The sequence below is a fragment of the Molothrus ater genome, chromosome 1, assembly GCF_012460135.2.
Source record: "Molothrus ater isolate BHLD 08-10-18 breed brown headed cowbird chromosome 1, BPBGC_Mater_1.1, whole genome shotgun sequence".
Lineage (NCBI taxonomy): Eukaryota > Metazoa > Chordata > Aves > Passeriformes > Icteridae > Molothrus > Molothrus ater.
The window spans coordinates 35,332,875-35,349,415 of NC_050478.2; the positions used below are offsets into that span (position 1 = coordinate 35,332,875).

General features: G+C 40.0%; 1 protein-coding gene across 1 annotated transcript in view; it reads left to right on the forward strand.

Annotated features, from left to right (window-relative positions):
- CHN2 (chimerin 2) overlaps positions 1 to 16,541 on the forward strand; it is a 158,655-nt gene that overhangs the window by 87,001 nt on the left and 55,113 nt on the right. Inside the window, exons 4-6 of the mRNA XM_036406589.1 lie at positions 1,672 to 1,703; positions 4,761 to 4,874; positions 6,556 to 6,841. Of these exons, the coding sequence (XP_036262482.1) occupies positions 1,672 to 1,703; positions 4,761 to 4,874; positions 6,556 to 6,841 (432 nt within the window). The remainder of the gene's footprint in view (positions 1 to 1,671; positions 1,704 to 4,760; positions 4,875 to 6,555; positions 6,842 to 16,541) is intronic.

A 16,541-nucleotide genomic window follows, 5' to 3' on the forward strand; every position in this document is an offset into this window, starting at 1 on the left:
GTACTTTCTTCTCTAAGTTCCCGTATATGCACATAGAAACACAGCACCTGCACTTGGCAATTCCTTTGATTTTGCTCTCTCTTCAGTTCTGTGTATTCTTTTCTCTCTTATTCTTGCCCCTCAGAGCTCAGAAATGTTTGTATCAAGGTATTATTCCTGGGCAGGAGTTCCAAGGCTATGATGCTGCTATTGTTAATGCCGTGCTAGAAAAGAAATGCCGAGCTGGGGAAGAAGCACAGTAAGGACTTGATTGAACTCCCATAGGGCTTCCATTGAAGATTCTCATTATCTTGTACAGACTTTTGTTCATCTTGTGCTGTCTTGTAGCCCTAGTGACTGCAGGGTAGAAAGTCAGCTGCTTCTCTTCAGTGCCTGGCATGTAGAATCAAAAATGTGACAGTTATGCATTTGCTATTCAGAAAAAAAAAAAAAAAAAAAAACAAAAAAAAAAACCTTTGCCAATTTAAAGTTTTTATGAGCGAAATAATAAGGATTCGTGAAAACAAGAACAAGAGCACTCGTTTCCAGTCAGAGAAATTGAGGGAAAATCCCTAAATGGGTTTCATGCTAAAGAATGAAACAGTCTTGAAGCCACAGTTTGTCATACACGTGTTAGCATGTATGAAGCAATAATTCCACCGATTCTCCATCTTCATGGAGATACACAGAGGTCAGATAATCTTCTTCAATAATTTGGACACTTTATGTGTATCTTAGAGGAAGGTCTGTATGTCTTCCTGATGAAAGCACAGCCTGCAGCTGCAGCCCGGCGAGATGGCACTATTGGTATGCTCTGTGGCTGGCGAGGGAGCGGCTCTCCCTGCAGACACGTGGGTACGGATGTGCTAATGATGCCAGGGCGTTAATGATGCCCGGGCGTTAATGATCCCGGGCCGGGCCGTGTTAATTGGGGTGCCCCGGGAGCGGCCCCGCGCCAAGGCTGGGCCGACGGCGCCCCCTCCCGGCCGCACCGGGAATGGCACCGGGAGCGGCACCGGGAGCCGGGACTCGCCGTGCCACGCCTGCCCAGAGCTCCTGGGTGGAGACCTGGCATGCCTGAGATGTGGTTCAAAGATCTCTGAAATGATTGGCAGTCTTCCAGGCCATTTCCAGTGTACTTTGGGTCAGGCCCACAAAAGCTTGAGACTTCACGGAATTTAGGACTAGGTCTAAGTACGTAAAACCCTGTTTTTTCCAAGGATTTTAAACATTTTGTATTGGGTCAGTTGCCATATAAAGGCAAAAAATGTATATAAAAGGTATATAAAACTCTATATTATATATAGTATATATACATTTTGCATATGTAACATAAATGAAGGCTATACAAATGTATACAAAGGGTATATAACAAAAATACATTATGAATACTAGATTGGCAAAACTGCAGTAAAATATTCTTTGTCTGTTTGGTCAGATTTCATACAATTATGTGTAGTTCTATTTTTTGACCACTGATACATGTTTTCCCTCCCAGAAATATATCAATAAAACCAGCTCTTCTGTTTTCATGTTCTGTGTAGTCATGTTCCAGTCACAGTTTTGAGTCTACAGAATATTGTAGCTTAGATGGGTGCAGTAGTCCTCCTTATTAATCAAGAGTAATTTATTTTTATGTTGTTTATTTAGAATTATGTTTTTAATACTTTCATTCTTTCTTTCAAAATTTAGGTGGAGAACAGACCAAAGTACTATGGAAGAGAGTAAGTGTTTTTCTCTTTTAAGTGGCTGTTTGGTATATCCAAACGTTGTTACACTATAACTAAGAAAAGAAGGCACAAGGGAGGTCTAATAAAATATTGTATTTTACTTCTAACTGGGAACCAAATACAGTGAAAGCCTAATAATACAGCTGTGTTACAGTCCATTGCTGCTGGTCACAATCCTTGGATTATGCTGTTGTGTGAGCCTGCATGTTTGTTTTACTCCTCTCAGGAGAGCTTTGAGCAAAAAATGTTATCTAGGGTATTCCTTCCTTTTATTTTAGTAGTTGTTTAAACCTGCTAGTGGTTCTGCACTGGCCTGGGAAGGGGAGAAGCAGCTTGTCCCTTGCCTTTTTGTGTATGTTCCTATGCTTTCACCACCCTACTGAGTTGTGGAAGTATGTGTATACTGCTGCTTGTGTAGCTGCTGCTCTCCCTGCTAAAGTTACAAGGTCCAAAATACCCAAAGAAGAGCAGTATTTTTCTTTGAAGAAAAATACCAAACCACCAGAGTGTAGTTCCTTTGGGCTCAGTACTGTTTTTGCCAATAAATAACTAGGAAGGGGCTGTGTTGGGCACTAGCATGGAGATCTAGGCAGGTGAAGGGGAAAGGCGCAGCCACTGCAGCAGCCACCCAGCCTTGGAATTCTGCCTTTACTGGAGTAATATGCTGAGACCCCAGCCCTTATCACTAGCTGAATTACTTAGATCCCATGTTCTATTTCTCATTCCATCCCAGACACACCATATATGTCTCATGATCCTTCTCTACCACCAGAAACCTCAAGAACCAGTAGCTTTTCCCCTAATTCCTGAAGTTTCATTTTTTAAATATTACCTTTGCAAATGAGGAATCCAGATCTAGTCACTAGAGTACAACAGAGCTGAAGACAGCTGCTGCTTGAGTTACACATCACACTGCCTACAGCAGGACTTGTAAAACCATTGCTGCAGCCTCTTATCCAGGAACGTGCCTGGGTTTGTGGGGCAGCAGGGCTGACAGGAACTGTAAGATGTCATCTTGGTTAACCTGCCCAGGCAGGATCACCCTAGTTATTATCATTCAGAAAGGAGATTTCAGAAGTACTGAGGTAGTCCTATAAAAGCAGCTGACTCGGTACTCAGAAGTACTTGGAAAGAGAAACAGCCATTTCTAGGGAAACTGGAAAAGCCATCATCACTGTATAAACCTGTGATGTGGCTGCATTTCAGGTAGTTCACATATTTCTGGTCCCTCTCTACCCTTTACTCCTCCACCCTTGTCTTGAAGGTTATGGAAGAAGAGAAAGGTGCTGTGAGGGGCAGCAATGGCGGAGTGAAGGGATTCGGCTCCTGCCATGGGAGGTCACCTCAGTAGTGCCCAAGAAGGGGATATGCACAGTACCTTTTTCAAGTTCATTGCCAGAGGCAGCTGCAGAGGCCAAATGCACCAAGATCTAAAAGGGCTTACAAGTGAGATTCTCAAATATGTGAAGGGTAAGGTCACAAGTGATCAGACACAATTGTGTCTAAAGCAGTGATAGATAGGCAGGGATGAGAAGTGAAAGAAATATGTCACTGTTTCCTGCACCCTTTCTGTAAGCATTTCTTTTCAGCTGCTGTCAGAAGCAGGCATTAGTTCAGGGGATCTTGTACCACATGCAAGCTCTTTTCATGCTCTTATAAAAATGTACTAAAAATATCCATAAGAAAGCCCAGATTACCCAGCTTACCACTTATGGTCAAAGAAATTTCACAAGTGTCCCAAGCATCACATCCAAGTGATTTCTTAAATTGATCACAGATATTTTGTCCTAATGTCTAACCTAATGGCTGCTGTATTTTGTGGGGAATACCTAATGCTTATTATTTTTGACTAAAATTATGAATTGCCCTGAGTTTACTGGTTAAAATCATGTTTCAGTTATGTCATTTAGAGGATGTTTGTCCCCCACCTGTACAGAGAGAAAAGATTAATCAATTCACATTACATTTAACATAAAGTCACACTGGAAAGGTCATCTAAACCTAATATTTTCAACATGTATTAGTTGTGAGAAGACAACGTAAAGAGAACGGAACAATTGCATTTGCATCCAACGTGTTTTTCTTCTCTTTCACTGCCAAGCCAGAGGCAGTGTTAGGAATGTGCCACTTCATATGTATTGTCAGAAAAGAGAAAATGCTGAAGGCCAGTACATTTTAGTGCCTTTTTTTAGACAGCAGCAAAAATAGAAACTTTCAAAACCTCTGAAGAGACCCTCAGAGACTTATCAGCTAGCAAAATGTGCGTAGGAGTTAAGACTCAAACTGCTGTCAAGACTGAATTTGTACTTATGGAGACATCACTGCTAAATATTGGTTTTCATAAGGTTAATTGTGCATCCTAGGCCCTCTTTCTTTCTTAAAATAGCAATGACAAAAGAATCAGAGAAGTATTGCTTTTTTCCAGCACTGAATGACGAGCTCCTCGACATGAAGAAAACAATGTTTTTCTCAAGACTTCTCTGTACCTTCTTCTACTTTAATATATGCAGAATAGAATTTTGAATAATTGTTTCCATTTTTGTCTCTGTTTTCCTTACAAACTTGAGGAAGCAATATAATATTAAAATGAAGCAAATTGATTATAAGAACACCTATGATTTTAATTATACTTAAATATTTATGTATATAAATACCTACCTTTAAATAACTGCATATTAAAGTGCAATAATTCAAATTTTTTTAAATGCCTTTTTACGTAGTTTTCAATTCTGTTGTAAGGCCACCAGAAAGGAAACAAGGAGGAGGGGCATAGACTGGTAAAAGAGAAAATTGTGAAAAGAACAGGCATTTACAGGAAAGAATCTTTTGGTGCAGCTGAGTTTATCCTGAGTGAAAGTGCGTTTCCAGTGTAATTTTTGTGTCTGTGCTGAACTTGTCCAGGCCAGGTGACCATCCTGCTCCTTGAATGCTACCCTGATGGCTTAGACCACGGTGCTCGAGAGTGCTGGAATTTTCAGATGTTTTCTGGGATGGAGAAGGGTGTTTTTCTGGTTGGATTATTCTGTAAGTCACTGAAATATCTCCCCTCAGGTTTCACGGGATCATTTCTCGGGAGCAAGCAGATGAAATTCTTGCTGGTGTAGAAGGAGCGTATATTCTTAGAGAAAGCCAGCGGCAACCCGGCTGCTACACCCTTGCTCTCAGGTAAATGCTGGTTTAATAGAGGCTTATAGTTCCAGTGCAAGTGTGCTTCATGGAGGGGATTATATTGGCCCCTTTTGAGTGAAGTCTGTCTCCACCATTACCTAATACACTGTGTGACACCAGAGTGCTTTTACACCCTCTCCTCAGCAGTTTGACCATCACGGTACTGCAGCAACCCAGTCTCTCCTTCAGGACCTGCCTAGGAAGTCCTTTTTCAAAAGCAGTGCCCATTTTCAGATTTTTTTTTTTTTTAACCTAGAGTTAAGTTTTGTAAAGATGGATCTTCTCCTTCAAGACTCTATAAAAGATGTGAGTGAATACAGAATAGGAATGCATCCCAGTAGAGGACACAGCCAAGCTGTCCTTGGAGCTCATTGCTGTGTACAAACAGCAACAACTATCTGTGATAATAACCCCAAATAAAGATGGAAAATCATGACATCCAGAAGCTGAAAACTGGCAGTTTTCTTCTCCAGTAGGAGCTCAAGTTTTTTGTAGGAATACATTGTGAATCATGGGATGCTGCTGCTCAAAGTAGGAGTCTGCTATTCAACTGAACAAAAAATGCAGGGCGAGCCCAAGCTCCAAACTCACTGCCCCTCACAGGTGCCTTTCCTGTCTAAGGTGTCTTTCCTGACACATTAGCTGTGTCATTCAAAACCTGCCCACTCAAGTCTTAAAAACACTGTGTATTAGCAAGAGAAGCAAGGGAACAAGATTTTCAGTTACATGAAACAAACTCCTTGACAATATTTTGCAATTCTTGTAGCATTATTATTCCTGTGAGATATACACAAACTACAAGTCTGCATTTTTACCCTTCTGCTAGTAAGACAGAAAGAAAAATCCTTTGAGGAGTTATCCCAAGTAGCTGTGATACAGTGCTGAAATCATGCTTAGAATTTGTATTGATGTGCAGATGGTAAAGCTGGAAAAGCTGGTGAGTCATGCCAACTAAAAAGTGGTGTAAATTAAAATCAATTTGTGTCAGCTGAAAAAGAACAAACACGTTTTTTTAGTTTTGGAGGAGATTTCAAAATGAAGAATAAAAAAATAATAAAATATAAGAACTATGGCAAAATGCCTATTGTTTTGATGAAACAACATATTTTCTAACTCCATCTGGATAATTATTTGTAGAATCAAAAACTGAATTTAATTATAAATTGGGATCTTATATGAAAAATCTGGGTGAAACATAAAAGGCTTAAACCGTGTGATTTGAAGTCCCAACAAAATTTGCAGCCATGCAGTTTTGATGCAATGTAAGGACCATTTAACTCAATAGTGTATCTTTGAATGCTTTAATCAGTGATGGGATTCCAACCTCAGTGTCACAATCTGAATGTGCTACTACAGCACTTGGATTATTAAAACACTTAAAAAATCCCAATAGGTTACACCTGCTGTAAATAGGGCTAGAGTTTTCCCACATAACTTTGGATATTTAATTGAGCCTTGAATTAGGAGCTTGGTCTCCCTGGCTTCCTGACAGAGCCTGATTCAGACCCTTAGGATTTTGATTACTTGGTAGATGTCCATCTCTTCATTTACTGTAAATATGCCCATATGTGGTTAAGCACCTGCTTTCTGCACCTCAAAAATGCTTCATGATGGAAGAGCCTTCACTGAATTCTCTCTTTCTTTCTTCTCTCCCTCTGTTATTTTCTGATGTTTGCAGATTTGGTAATCAGACCTTAAACTACAGGTTGTTCTACGATGGGAAGCACTTCGTTGGGGAGAAGAGATTTGAATCAATCCATGATCTGGTTACAGATGGCTTGATAACATTGTACATAGAAACAAAGGCTTCTGAGTATATTTCCAAAATGACAACAAATCCCATATATGAGCACATAGGATATGCCACTTTGCTTAGAGAAAAAGTGTCCCGGAGGCTGAGCAGAACAAAAAATGAATCAAGAAAAGCAAGTGTGACGAGTGAAGAAAATACTCCAGTTGAAAAGGTAAGTATTCAGTTTAAAATTTTTGTAATTAATACCAGTCTTTCTATCAAACCTGAGAAGAAAATGTTTTGTGAGAGGACCTGTTTCTATTTTCCTGTACTTTAATAAGTATTGCTATCCCACTACAAAGTTAATATGACCTTGGGTCCCAACTAATATTTGACTGGAGCTTATGATAAAAACTTTCTAATAAGTACCAAATGTAAATGTTTTCACCATGTAAATATATGGGTATATACCATTTACCTTAGGAGCTGCATCTAAATTGGTCACAGGTTATATTTGTCCATGTCGACACTCAAGCATTTTCCACAGCAGGGTTATGAATCTGGTTCCCACCAACCCTTCACCACAGCTCAAGTTTGTTATCTTTCTGTACGGGGTTCAAAGCTCCTTTTCTCTGACAAGCCTTTGGTGGATGGGTCTCAAACTGGGATACTGTGTGTTTTCTTTCCTTCTCATGGATCTGAAATTGGGGTGTTGCCTGTTTGCCTCAATTTCTTCTCGCTCTTCTCATTTGAAGTGGGCTTTGCTTGATCTCCTTCTCTTATGCACTCGTATCCCAAAACGTTGTATGGACTAGGACTTACATGATGATAAACTGAGAATTTTGTGCAGTTTGCAGCCATATGAAGATTTAAAATTAGAAATTATTTTACATATGAGAAACAGCCTTGTAAGAATTGACATGTGGATATTTTCATTTCCCAGGTGGTATGGCAGCAAGAGCTGTCAAACAAAACTTTGTTTTTGAGTCTGGTCCTTGAGCTGAATTGACTTACTGACATTTGTTAAGCATACTTCTGCAGAGTGACTTGATTTTAGTGTTCAGTGTGCTGGCCAGCTAGTTGGGAACTAGAGCCAGTTTTTATTTGGAAAGCAGCGAGTGAATTTCCTGTCATATAGTCATGGAGAGAATGAAAGAGATCAGCTTTTTTATATGTATCCTCGTGTCTCTAGGGCATTTCTAGCAGGATCATCTGTTGGGTTCACATATCTGCATTGGCTGATTATTTACTGGTTTGGATTCCTCAGTAGTAATAATTGCTTGAGTAACTGACCTGACATGTAAACCTATTCATCCTCTATAACAAATCAATTCCATTGACAATGACATTTTTTAGGGAAGGCATACTGATGCAGGGAAGGCCTTTGGAGAAGGACATAACAAGTCCTCCATTCACATTTTATTTCAAAATAAATCCACTGGTGATGGCAGTTTTTGGTTCCGTTGAATGGTGTTGTAATACCCAAAAGGATAAATGCCATTGAGATGCTCGTTCAGTTGATTTCTGTGATTGGACACTGGGTAATTTTGAATGCTGTGACAGCCATAAAAAAGGAAATTTTTACTTTATGTGAGGCACAATAAGAAGTAGGCACAGTGCACTATGACAGATTTTTTGGTGTAGGTGTTGTGTAAGTAAGGGAATGGTCCAGAGGGTGGTCTGGAACTGGGTCATTACTGGGATGATTGTAAATATTATTGCATGCATGTAGTGTAATAAAGCAATCATGGCAATTGAAAACCATGCTACATTCTCTAGGAAATCAGAAGACTTTGATCTGTACAAGGAAAAGTACAGTTTCAAAATTGTGTTTAGTTTTACTTACAGTTTTTGCAGTTTAGGAGCAAGACTTCTGTTATTCTCCAAGTGCCCTCAAAGGCTTCAGAGGGGTTTGCTCTAGTACCAAATATTCCATAACAGATTATGTTTTCTATTGTGCTTGCCATTCTTCAGGTTGGGCAGTTTTAAGTAGGCATTGCAAAAACCCTTTTAGACCAACAGAAGGCAAACCATTGTGGAAGGGATCCCTGGCCTCTCTCCTTCACCACTACCTTTTTATTGATGTATGGCTTTGTGCAGCTACACAATAGGTGACACTAGCAAACAACTCCAGATTAACACTGACTCAGTCAGGAGAAAAAATAAGTGAGTTTTCTGCCACATCTGCTACCTGATCTACTTCATATGAATAGAAATGCAGCACAAAACTCTTCCCTGATAATAGCTCAAAAAACTTTTATTGGCTTAATGTGAGAGAAGTGCTGCATTCTTATTTCCAAGTACCTGTGCTTAAAAATGTTTGGAGTTGATGTGATGCAATGGCAATAGTGAAAACACACCTCTGGACCTCATTAATGATTGTGTTAGGTCCTCTTTTGTATTGCTGCTGAATGAAATGTGTTTAGAGGATTATTTGTCTCTGAGGTGGTTCTAATGTGAAAGGCAGGTCCTTGGCCTACAAGGACTTGTGCTCATCTAGATTTCTGTACGTGCAGGCAGGAGCAGCCTGCAAGGCTGGGCTCTGTGGCTGTGCTGTCATGTAAAAATAGCTGGCTTCAGCTAAGCGACTACACTGTTGGCAACCCTCTCTGCCTTCCTCCCACAGAGGGGAAAAACAGAAGGAGGAAGAGCAGCTGTTTCTAACATATTTTACTTGCCAGGAGGAGTAGGAGCAATCACAGCTATAAGAGGAGTGGGGCTAAATAGACAAGGGGATCTGCTCAGGCTGAAGACCTGGTGTAGCAGCTGAAGCCTTGATATTGATGATTAGGACTCCCAGAGGGCTTCTCTACCAGTAGCAGTAGTTTTCCACCATCTCATGCAAATCTGTGGGGAAAAAAAAAAGGATTACATCAAGTAAAATATTATCAACTTAAAAAAAAAAAGCTTACAAAAGTCTGTATGATGAAGCCTACCATGGCTGCTTTTGATTCAAATGCTCCTGGGGGAAGTCATGAGAGGTTTGGTAGCAGACACTCAGCGGTCATCTTCCAATTTCTTACAGTAGCCTCAGATAAAGTATGGACTGAGCTTTGGAATAAGCTGGTGAATTATCAAGCCATTGTCAGTCCTAACAAATGGGGATAAAACAGGATAAAAAGAATTTCATGTTTGTTTTTATAGAAACTTTAGAAATCCTCTAAAATAGAATAATATTACAGGAAAGTGGTAGTTCAGTGAGAGGTCCATCAGACGTTTGGCTTGAGGCTGATATGTCTTGTACAGCATTTTAAACAAAGGCCATGATTTGCCCACAAATCACAACTTTCACCCACTTCAGTAACTCCAGTAAATTTCAGAACCCTAGAAATAAGATCATGAATATTCAGTATGATGTTTTTCTGCAAAGTAAATTCTTTGCTGATTGTGTGAAAAATCATTCATAGTTTTTTTTTTTTTCCTCTGGCCAGCTGAACAGGCAAAATGTTAAAAATTAAGATTATTGGGCTGTGTTATTTGAAAATGCTGCGTAGAGTGTTTTGAATGATCCAGAAATGATGGGGGGAAGCCATACACGCAGGACAGAAATTTCCATTATTTCTCAAGAGGAAGATGAGATTTCAGTGCTCCAAGGTTAAGCACCAGTACTCTCTTCTAAGAAATTAGGCTCTTTACAAGCGAGATTTTGTTTCATACTGAAACTAATTCCAGAGTGTGAAAGTGCAGCTGAAGGCATTCATCTCCTCCGTGGGTTTGTTAACACCGTCCAGGGAGTCTGTCTGTTCTGTCCCCTCCCAGGATGACAGCAGGGGTTATTCACTGTCACTCCAGTGCCCCCGCTTCCCTGAGGTGGGTTGGCAGAGGGGGGGCCACCAAGGCACAGGCTGGCAGGAGGAACCAGCACTCGGATGAGATGCCTTGGTACTGCCTGGGGTACTTGTCTGTTCCCATAATGATAATTTCTTTGAGGTTGTAATTAGTGGAGTCATGCCCATTCCAGAAGGGGATGTGATAATTGGGCTGGATTAAGCTGTTGTTGTTAGTGCTTTTTTTATCCAACATTTTTTATATCAGGCCTAAGAAAACATTTATGCTCTAAGATACTTAATGCTGGTGTTTCATCCAAAAGTTATTCCTGTCTGATTTTGAAGAGGTGCTTGATTTGTAGACACAAATTCCAAATTTTTGGCTGAATAGTGTAACAGATCTTTAATCTGAAAGGAACTGCAATGATTTTTAGGAATGAAGTGTTGTGGGGGAACAGCACGCTGCAGATTCTTTCTTAGCAGGGCAGGCAATTGTCGTTTTAATGGGATCCAGGTTCAACAAGGATTTTGGATAGAGTTCTTTATGCCAGAAAATTTGATGATCACATGTTGTCTGTTTAGAGTTGTGATTTAAGCTTGGGAAAGTTGTGATCACCTGCTCTATGTTTGCTCTGCTTATGAAATGCTGTACTTGGGGCAAATGAACACATACCAGAGAATGTACCTGGTACTGGTGCAGCCTGTAATTAATTGCCAGTAGTTCCAGTTAATGGTGAATGTAGGAGAAGTGTAACCTGCTGTAAGCAATTAATCTTCACATATAGGAGTGAAAAAAATTGCAGTAATCTGTCAGTAAAATATGTAGTTCTGAAACATTTATTGCTATTGCGTTTTCCTGCAAATGCTACCCTTACTGAGTCAGCAGTCTTTGTGCCACAGACAGGGAGAAAATAATACCCCTTTCTTATCCTACCTCAGCAAGTGTAATTTGGAAAATATATTTGAAGAATTGAAATGCGAGAAGTAAATACAAGCTGTAGTTTCATGAATGCTCTCATCAGGTAAAAGCTGTCCCAGCTGCTGATGGAAAAGCCATCCTGGTTCCCTGCTTTTGCAGTTTCAGTCCCATTCCTGTGACCTGCTCTGTGCACTACTGCAACAACCCTGTCCCTGGGTGAGACCTGGATGCTGTGATGCAGTGCCCTGTGTCAGACAAAGGCTGTGCCCCACAGCTTATTTCTTTGCTGTGCTGCTCTGATGCGAAGAGCAGGCTGGAGTTAAAGAAAACCCATGGCAGCATTTGAGCTTAAAGTGTTTGCAAAAAGAATGATCTTAATCTATCTGAAAGAGGACAAACTGTTGTAAGTGCAGTAAAGATTAAGGAAGGCTTTTTCCAGTGTCAGGTCTCTGCTTACTTGGATCCTGGCAAAGCTCCCATCAACTTCTCTCCTGGTCGGATCTGGCTCAGTCAGTTCAAACATACTGCTTGTACATGAAATATGAGTTTGCTTGGAGCCTGGGCTGCACTGCTTGTCCTCTCTCTGGCTCCAAGTACATGCCAGAAGCAGCATGAGGCATTTAGCAGTGATGGCCTGTACAGAGCAGGGCAGAGTTTGAGCTAAACCAAGAGCGAGCTGTTCGCGCTTAGCAGCGGGACAGTGCAGAAAACTCTGTGTTGCTGTTTCACATGGCAACCTCTCTGTTTTGGTGGAACTCATCACTAGCCATTGAAGTGCAAATGACAGAGCCCACAGTTAATATTGCAGCTAGAACTAAAGAGCTGAAATGATTAGCATGTTATGAAGTCTGGGAGGCTGTAGATTTCCATGGCAGAAAATACCACACAAGTAATAGACAGATAAGAAAACTATTCCTATTAAGGCAAAGGTGACAGAAAAGGAAGAATAACTTTGCTAGAAGTTGATATTGCTATCCTCATTAGTCATGCTGCTCACACACAGTTTCCCATAGAAGAAAATACAAGACTTCCAGGAAGGACTATTTTCCAACATCCCTTAACTGGAGATGTAATCTGGTTATAGAACTAAATTTTTAAGGGCATTGTTGTTTTTGTTACATCAAAATTGTACAAGAGGCAGTCAATTTTAAGACAACCTATGATTGGGTTCAATTTTTGTAGGTATTTGACACTTTTCAATTGTTATTCACACCACATCCCTTTCTGAAGGCTTTTTAGCCTCATCTTATGACTCCATTTTTGTCTCTTCATTGAATTTTCTACAGGTACTGCTATTAGCCAACAATAAAGAAATCTTTTCAGTCTTTCATTTATTCATTATTCTTCCCATTCTGCAGCTCCTCTAAACCTCTAATGATCCTATTACAGGTTGCTAGACAGTGTTTAATTCTCTGCTGGGATGTCTATCCAGATGTTGAGCATTTCCTTCCACAGGAGGGCTGCAGGGTACTGTGCTGCCCCAGCAGCAGATCCTGGGGTTAAGAAGGTAGTGAGCAGAAGCATCTGTTCCCGTAGGCTCTGGGCTGGAAAGGCACTGATAATTTGATGTGGTGTATTTTACATTGCCTTCAGCTCCCTTCTTTTTACATCGTGCTTGGTCAGAAAAAATTAAAGTGCTCAGTTCTACATGGATGTTAACAGCCCACCATTGTCTTTTATTAGTGGTTACAGTCACACTCCTGTATGCATGGCCACAGAATTCACAAGGGACTTCTCCCTGGCAGAACTGATTTTTCCCAGAAGATGCTCAGACACCGCACTGATAAAAAGCAACATAAATCCTGTACACAAAGGTGGCCTTTATCTGCAGGGTTAAGTAATACATGCAGTGATAAAAGGTGTGTGGCATTTTTGCTGCTAGAAGCAACAAACTAATACATCAAAATGACTTTGGGAGTAATGAATTCCTTTCATCAGTCACTCAGGCTTGTCCTGCAAGAGTAGCATTCTACACACAGGTTACCACACGTACGTACTTAATTGTATCGTGCCTTGACATGAGTACTTAACTACATAGCTGACTCTCTTTAAATAACTGTTAGCAATTCAGGAGTGATCCCATCCAGAATACTCTTTGGTATTATAGCACAGCAAGGAGGAGTTTATATCAATACACTAGGTCTACCAGCATATATTTTTAAATAATTTTTTATTTCAAATAACAAACAGCATCATACCAAAATTATATTCAGCTGATCATTTTCTTTTGCCCTTCGGTGTTGGCATTCTTTTGTATTTTCCAGATATGTCTCTGCAGCTTTTTGTTTATTTAGTACATCATAAATATAAAATAGACACTATATAAGAAATAAAAATAAGAAAGCTACCAAAGTAAAATTGTGAAAAGCATCTGTTTCAATTCTCTCCCTCTGGCTGTCTATGTTTAGGAAAATGGACAGTAGTTGACTGTGGAACTCCTAACTATTTAGACTGATTAAAGAAGGATTTTTGAAAGGAATAATTCTTATCAGTTATAACAGTAGCATAAATTGAGGGAATCAAGAGAAAGAGAGGTTCCATAGCAAAGTATTTGCTTACATTGCTTCTCTGAACTGTCAACATCTCTCCAGGTTCCTGGTTTATGTTATTACTGTCAGCTTAGTATTCATGACTTTTGCCTCAAGCAGAATAAGTGATATGATTATGCCTGAAGAGAACTTGTAAGTTGGAGACAATACTGACTTACACAAATGACATGATGCAATGGGTATAATCTGATCCATATGCTGCTGAATTAAGGGGAAGACCCCCAAGGATTTCACTGAGTCTTGGAGCAGTTCAGGGCGTTGCTAAGCATATGGAGCAAAGGTAAATAGCCAGTCTGATACCATCATGGTGTTTTCCAATCCAGTATTTTAGAAAGACAGCCAAATGGAAACAGTGTGAACGTCACAATTAGGTTGAAATTTTCTCAGGTAAGAATTTCAGTTTAGTACTAAAAATTATTCAATACACCAGAAGTGCTTATAGTACACCTAAGGCAAACGGCCCTTGTCTCTTCAAGTACAGTTCTGTCTATCTGCAGATAGGCTCTATCAAATTCATAAATTAATCATTTTCTCTTGGATATGTTCCTCTTATGATCTTGTTAATAATTCTACTAAAGCTAAATGTTTGTTGCATAAAAACCATGCTTAGTTTGATGTACTAAAAATAAAAGCTTACATGAGAGTATATTATCTTGGCTTTTATACTCTTTACACAGTTTGATGGCATTCAATTCATATAAACAAATTTCTGCAGGGATTGGGATGGAGCTTTCAGCATAAACATTTCATTTGTCTAGCCACTGGAAAATGAAAAGGCATTTTTTAAATAAAAATCTATACTTAATTATCTTATAGGAATAGGCACTAAAATTTTACAAGCGCCTTTAAACTGCCATGTTTTGATATTGGAAGACAAGTGTTCAACTTCTTAAATATAAGAAATAGATTAATTTCTGGTAGTGGAGGACTCGGAATTAGTGTTAAAAAGAGAGTATTTAGGTTGTGAGTAGTAATTTTCCTTTATATTTTGATTAGAAAATAAGTATTTTAAGTGATGTGCGTGTCCGGGTCATACATTGGCTTGGTTAATTATAAGGAAAAAAATAACCTGTCCTCTGTGTTCATGCTGAATATGACAAGAAATGATAGGACTGAAATACAGTGATAAGCATTGCAGGTTAGCTATTAAGGGAGAAAAGAAAGAATAATGAAATGCTGGGCTAGAGTGCCTGAGGGGGTGACAAAATCTCCTTCATCAGAAGGCACAGAAACATATTAGAAAACATCTGGCAGAAATGGCACAGATAGCATGGATACCTGAGGCAGGCAGAAGAAAAACATCTCACAGTACCTTCTAGTTCTATTTCTCTGTGGTTTTCTGTGTCTGAAAATATATTATCTAGGGTCTGCTTCATCTTGGCTAGATGAAGACAATGTACTAAAGTAGGACCAGTTATTTGATTTCTCCCCCTGGGACAAGGGGATGTTCAGCCTTCAGTTCACAATTGCCACTGCACTAGTGAGGCACTAACTGCAGCCACAATCCTGGTGTCCAAGGCTTTTTCATCTGGTCTCTCATCACAGAGATACAGGTTAGCAGCCTGCATTCACATCCTGCAGCTGGGACACCAGGAATCCAGGTGCAGGTATCTCCCTGGTCGCCTTTAGGCTGGGTCAGCAACAGAAAGTTGGGCACAGTCTCAGTTAATAGAGCTTGATGGCTCTGCCAGGCAGGGCAAGGCAGCAGCCTGGGCAGGAGGACAGCTGGTAGTGGCCACAGTGCTGTTGACTGCTCTCAGCTGAGGTTGGACTCCAAAGTTCAGGAACCAGTTATAAAAACTGCTCATATTTGGAAAAGAGGACGCTGTGGAGTGACAAGTACAAATGGTAACAGTGGGCTCTTCCTTTTAATGCATTCCCAGCCCTGGAGATTGGTGGGACTGCACACAGTTGTCAGCATGGTTATAAAGAAGGAATGCTGCCAGTTAGACTTGATTGCCTTTTTGATAGATTTACAAAAGTACCGAATGAAAAGAATGCAGCAGATGTAGAATAATTGGATTTTTAGTAAAGTAGTACAATCTCTCATGAAACTGCACTCTTGACATTAATTCAAATTTGGTTGGCTCATGAACGTGGTTACATGGACCAAAAATAGGTAGAGGAATTTCAAGCAAAGAATAGAGATAGACAGCAACTTGATGAGCTGGGGGAAAGTGGCTGATGAAGTACTGCAGGAACAGGAGTTTGATTTAGGATTTTTATTGATCTGGAAAAAGTGAAAACAAGACATTACCAAAAACTCAGGACAGTTTGAACTATGATGTCACTCAGTACAGGAATTTAATCCCTAGGAGCATAATGAGCATCCATGACAGAAGCATCAAGAGAACCTCATTAGGATTTTTAAGAGGAGAATTTGGTGGTTTTTAAGTGTATAGAAAGGAGCCAAGCCACATATGGGCAGTAGCTCTTCTTTGGGGAGGGTTGTTTGCATTTAAGCCAGGTATGTAACTACTGAGCAGGAGCTGGAGGTGACAAAGGAGGAGATTGCCATGTCTTCAAGAGAAATTGTCTTCTGCTTTTGAGGATGTTATACTTTGAAAGCATCATTCCCTGATTTTCTGCTGGTTCCATCTATCAAACCAGTACCTACAGCATTGGTGACTCATCCACTTTTGGCAAGCTGTAAGGTAGAAACAGTGCTTCACCTTCCCAGGTGAATAATTGTGCCCA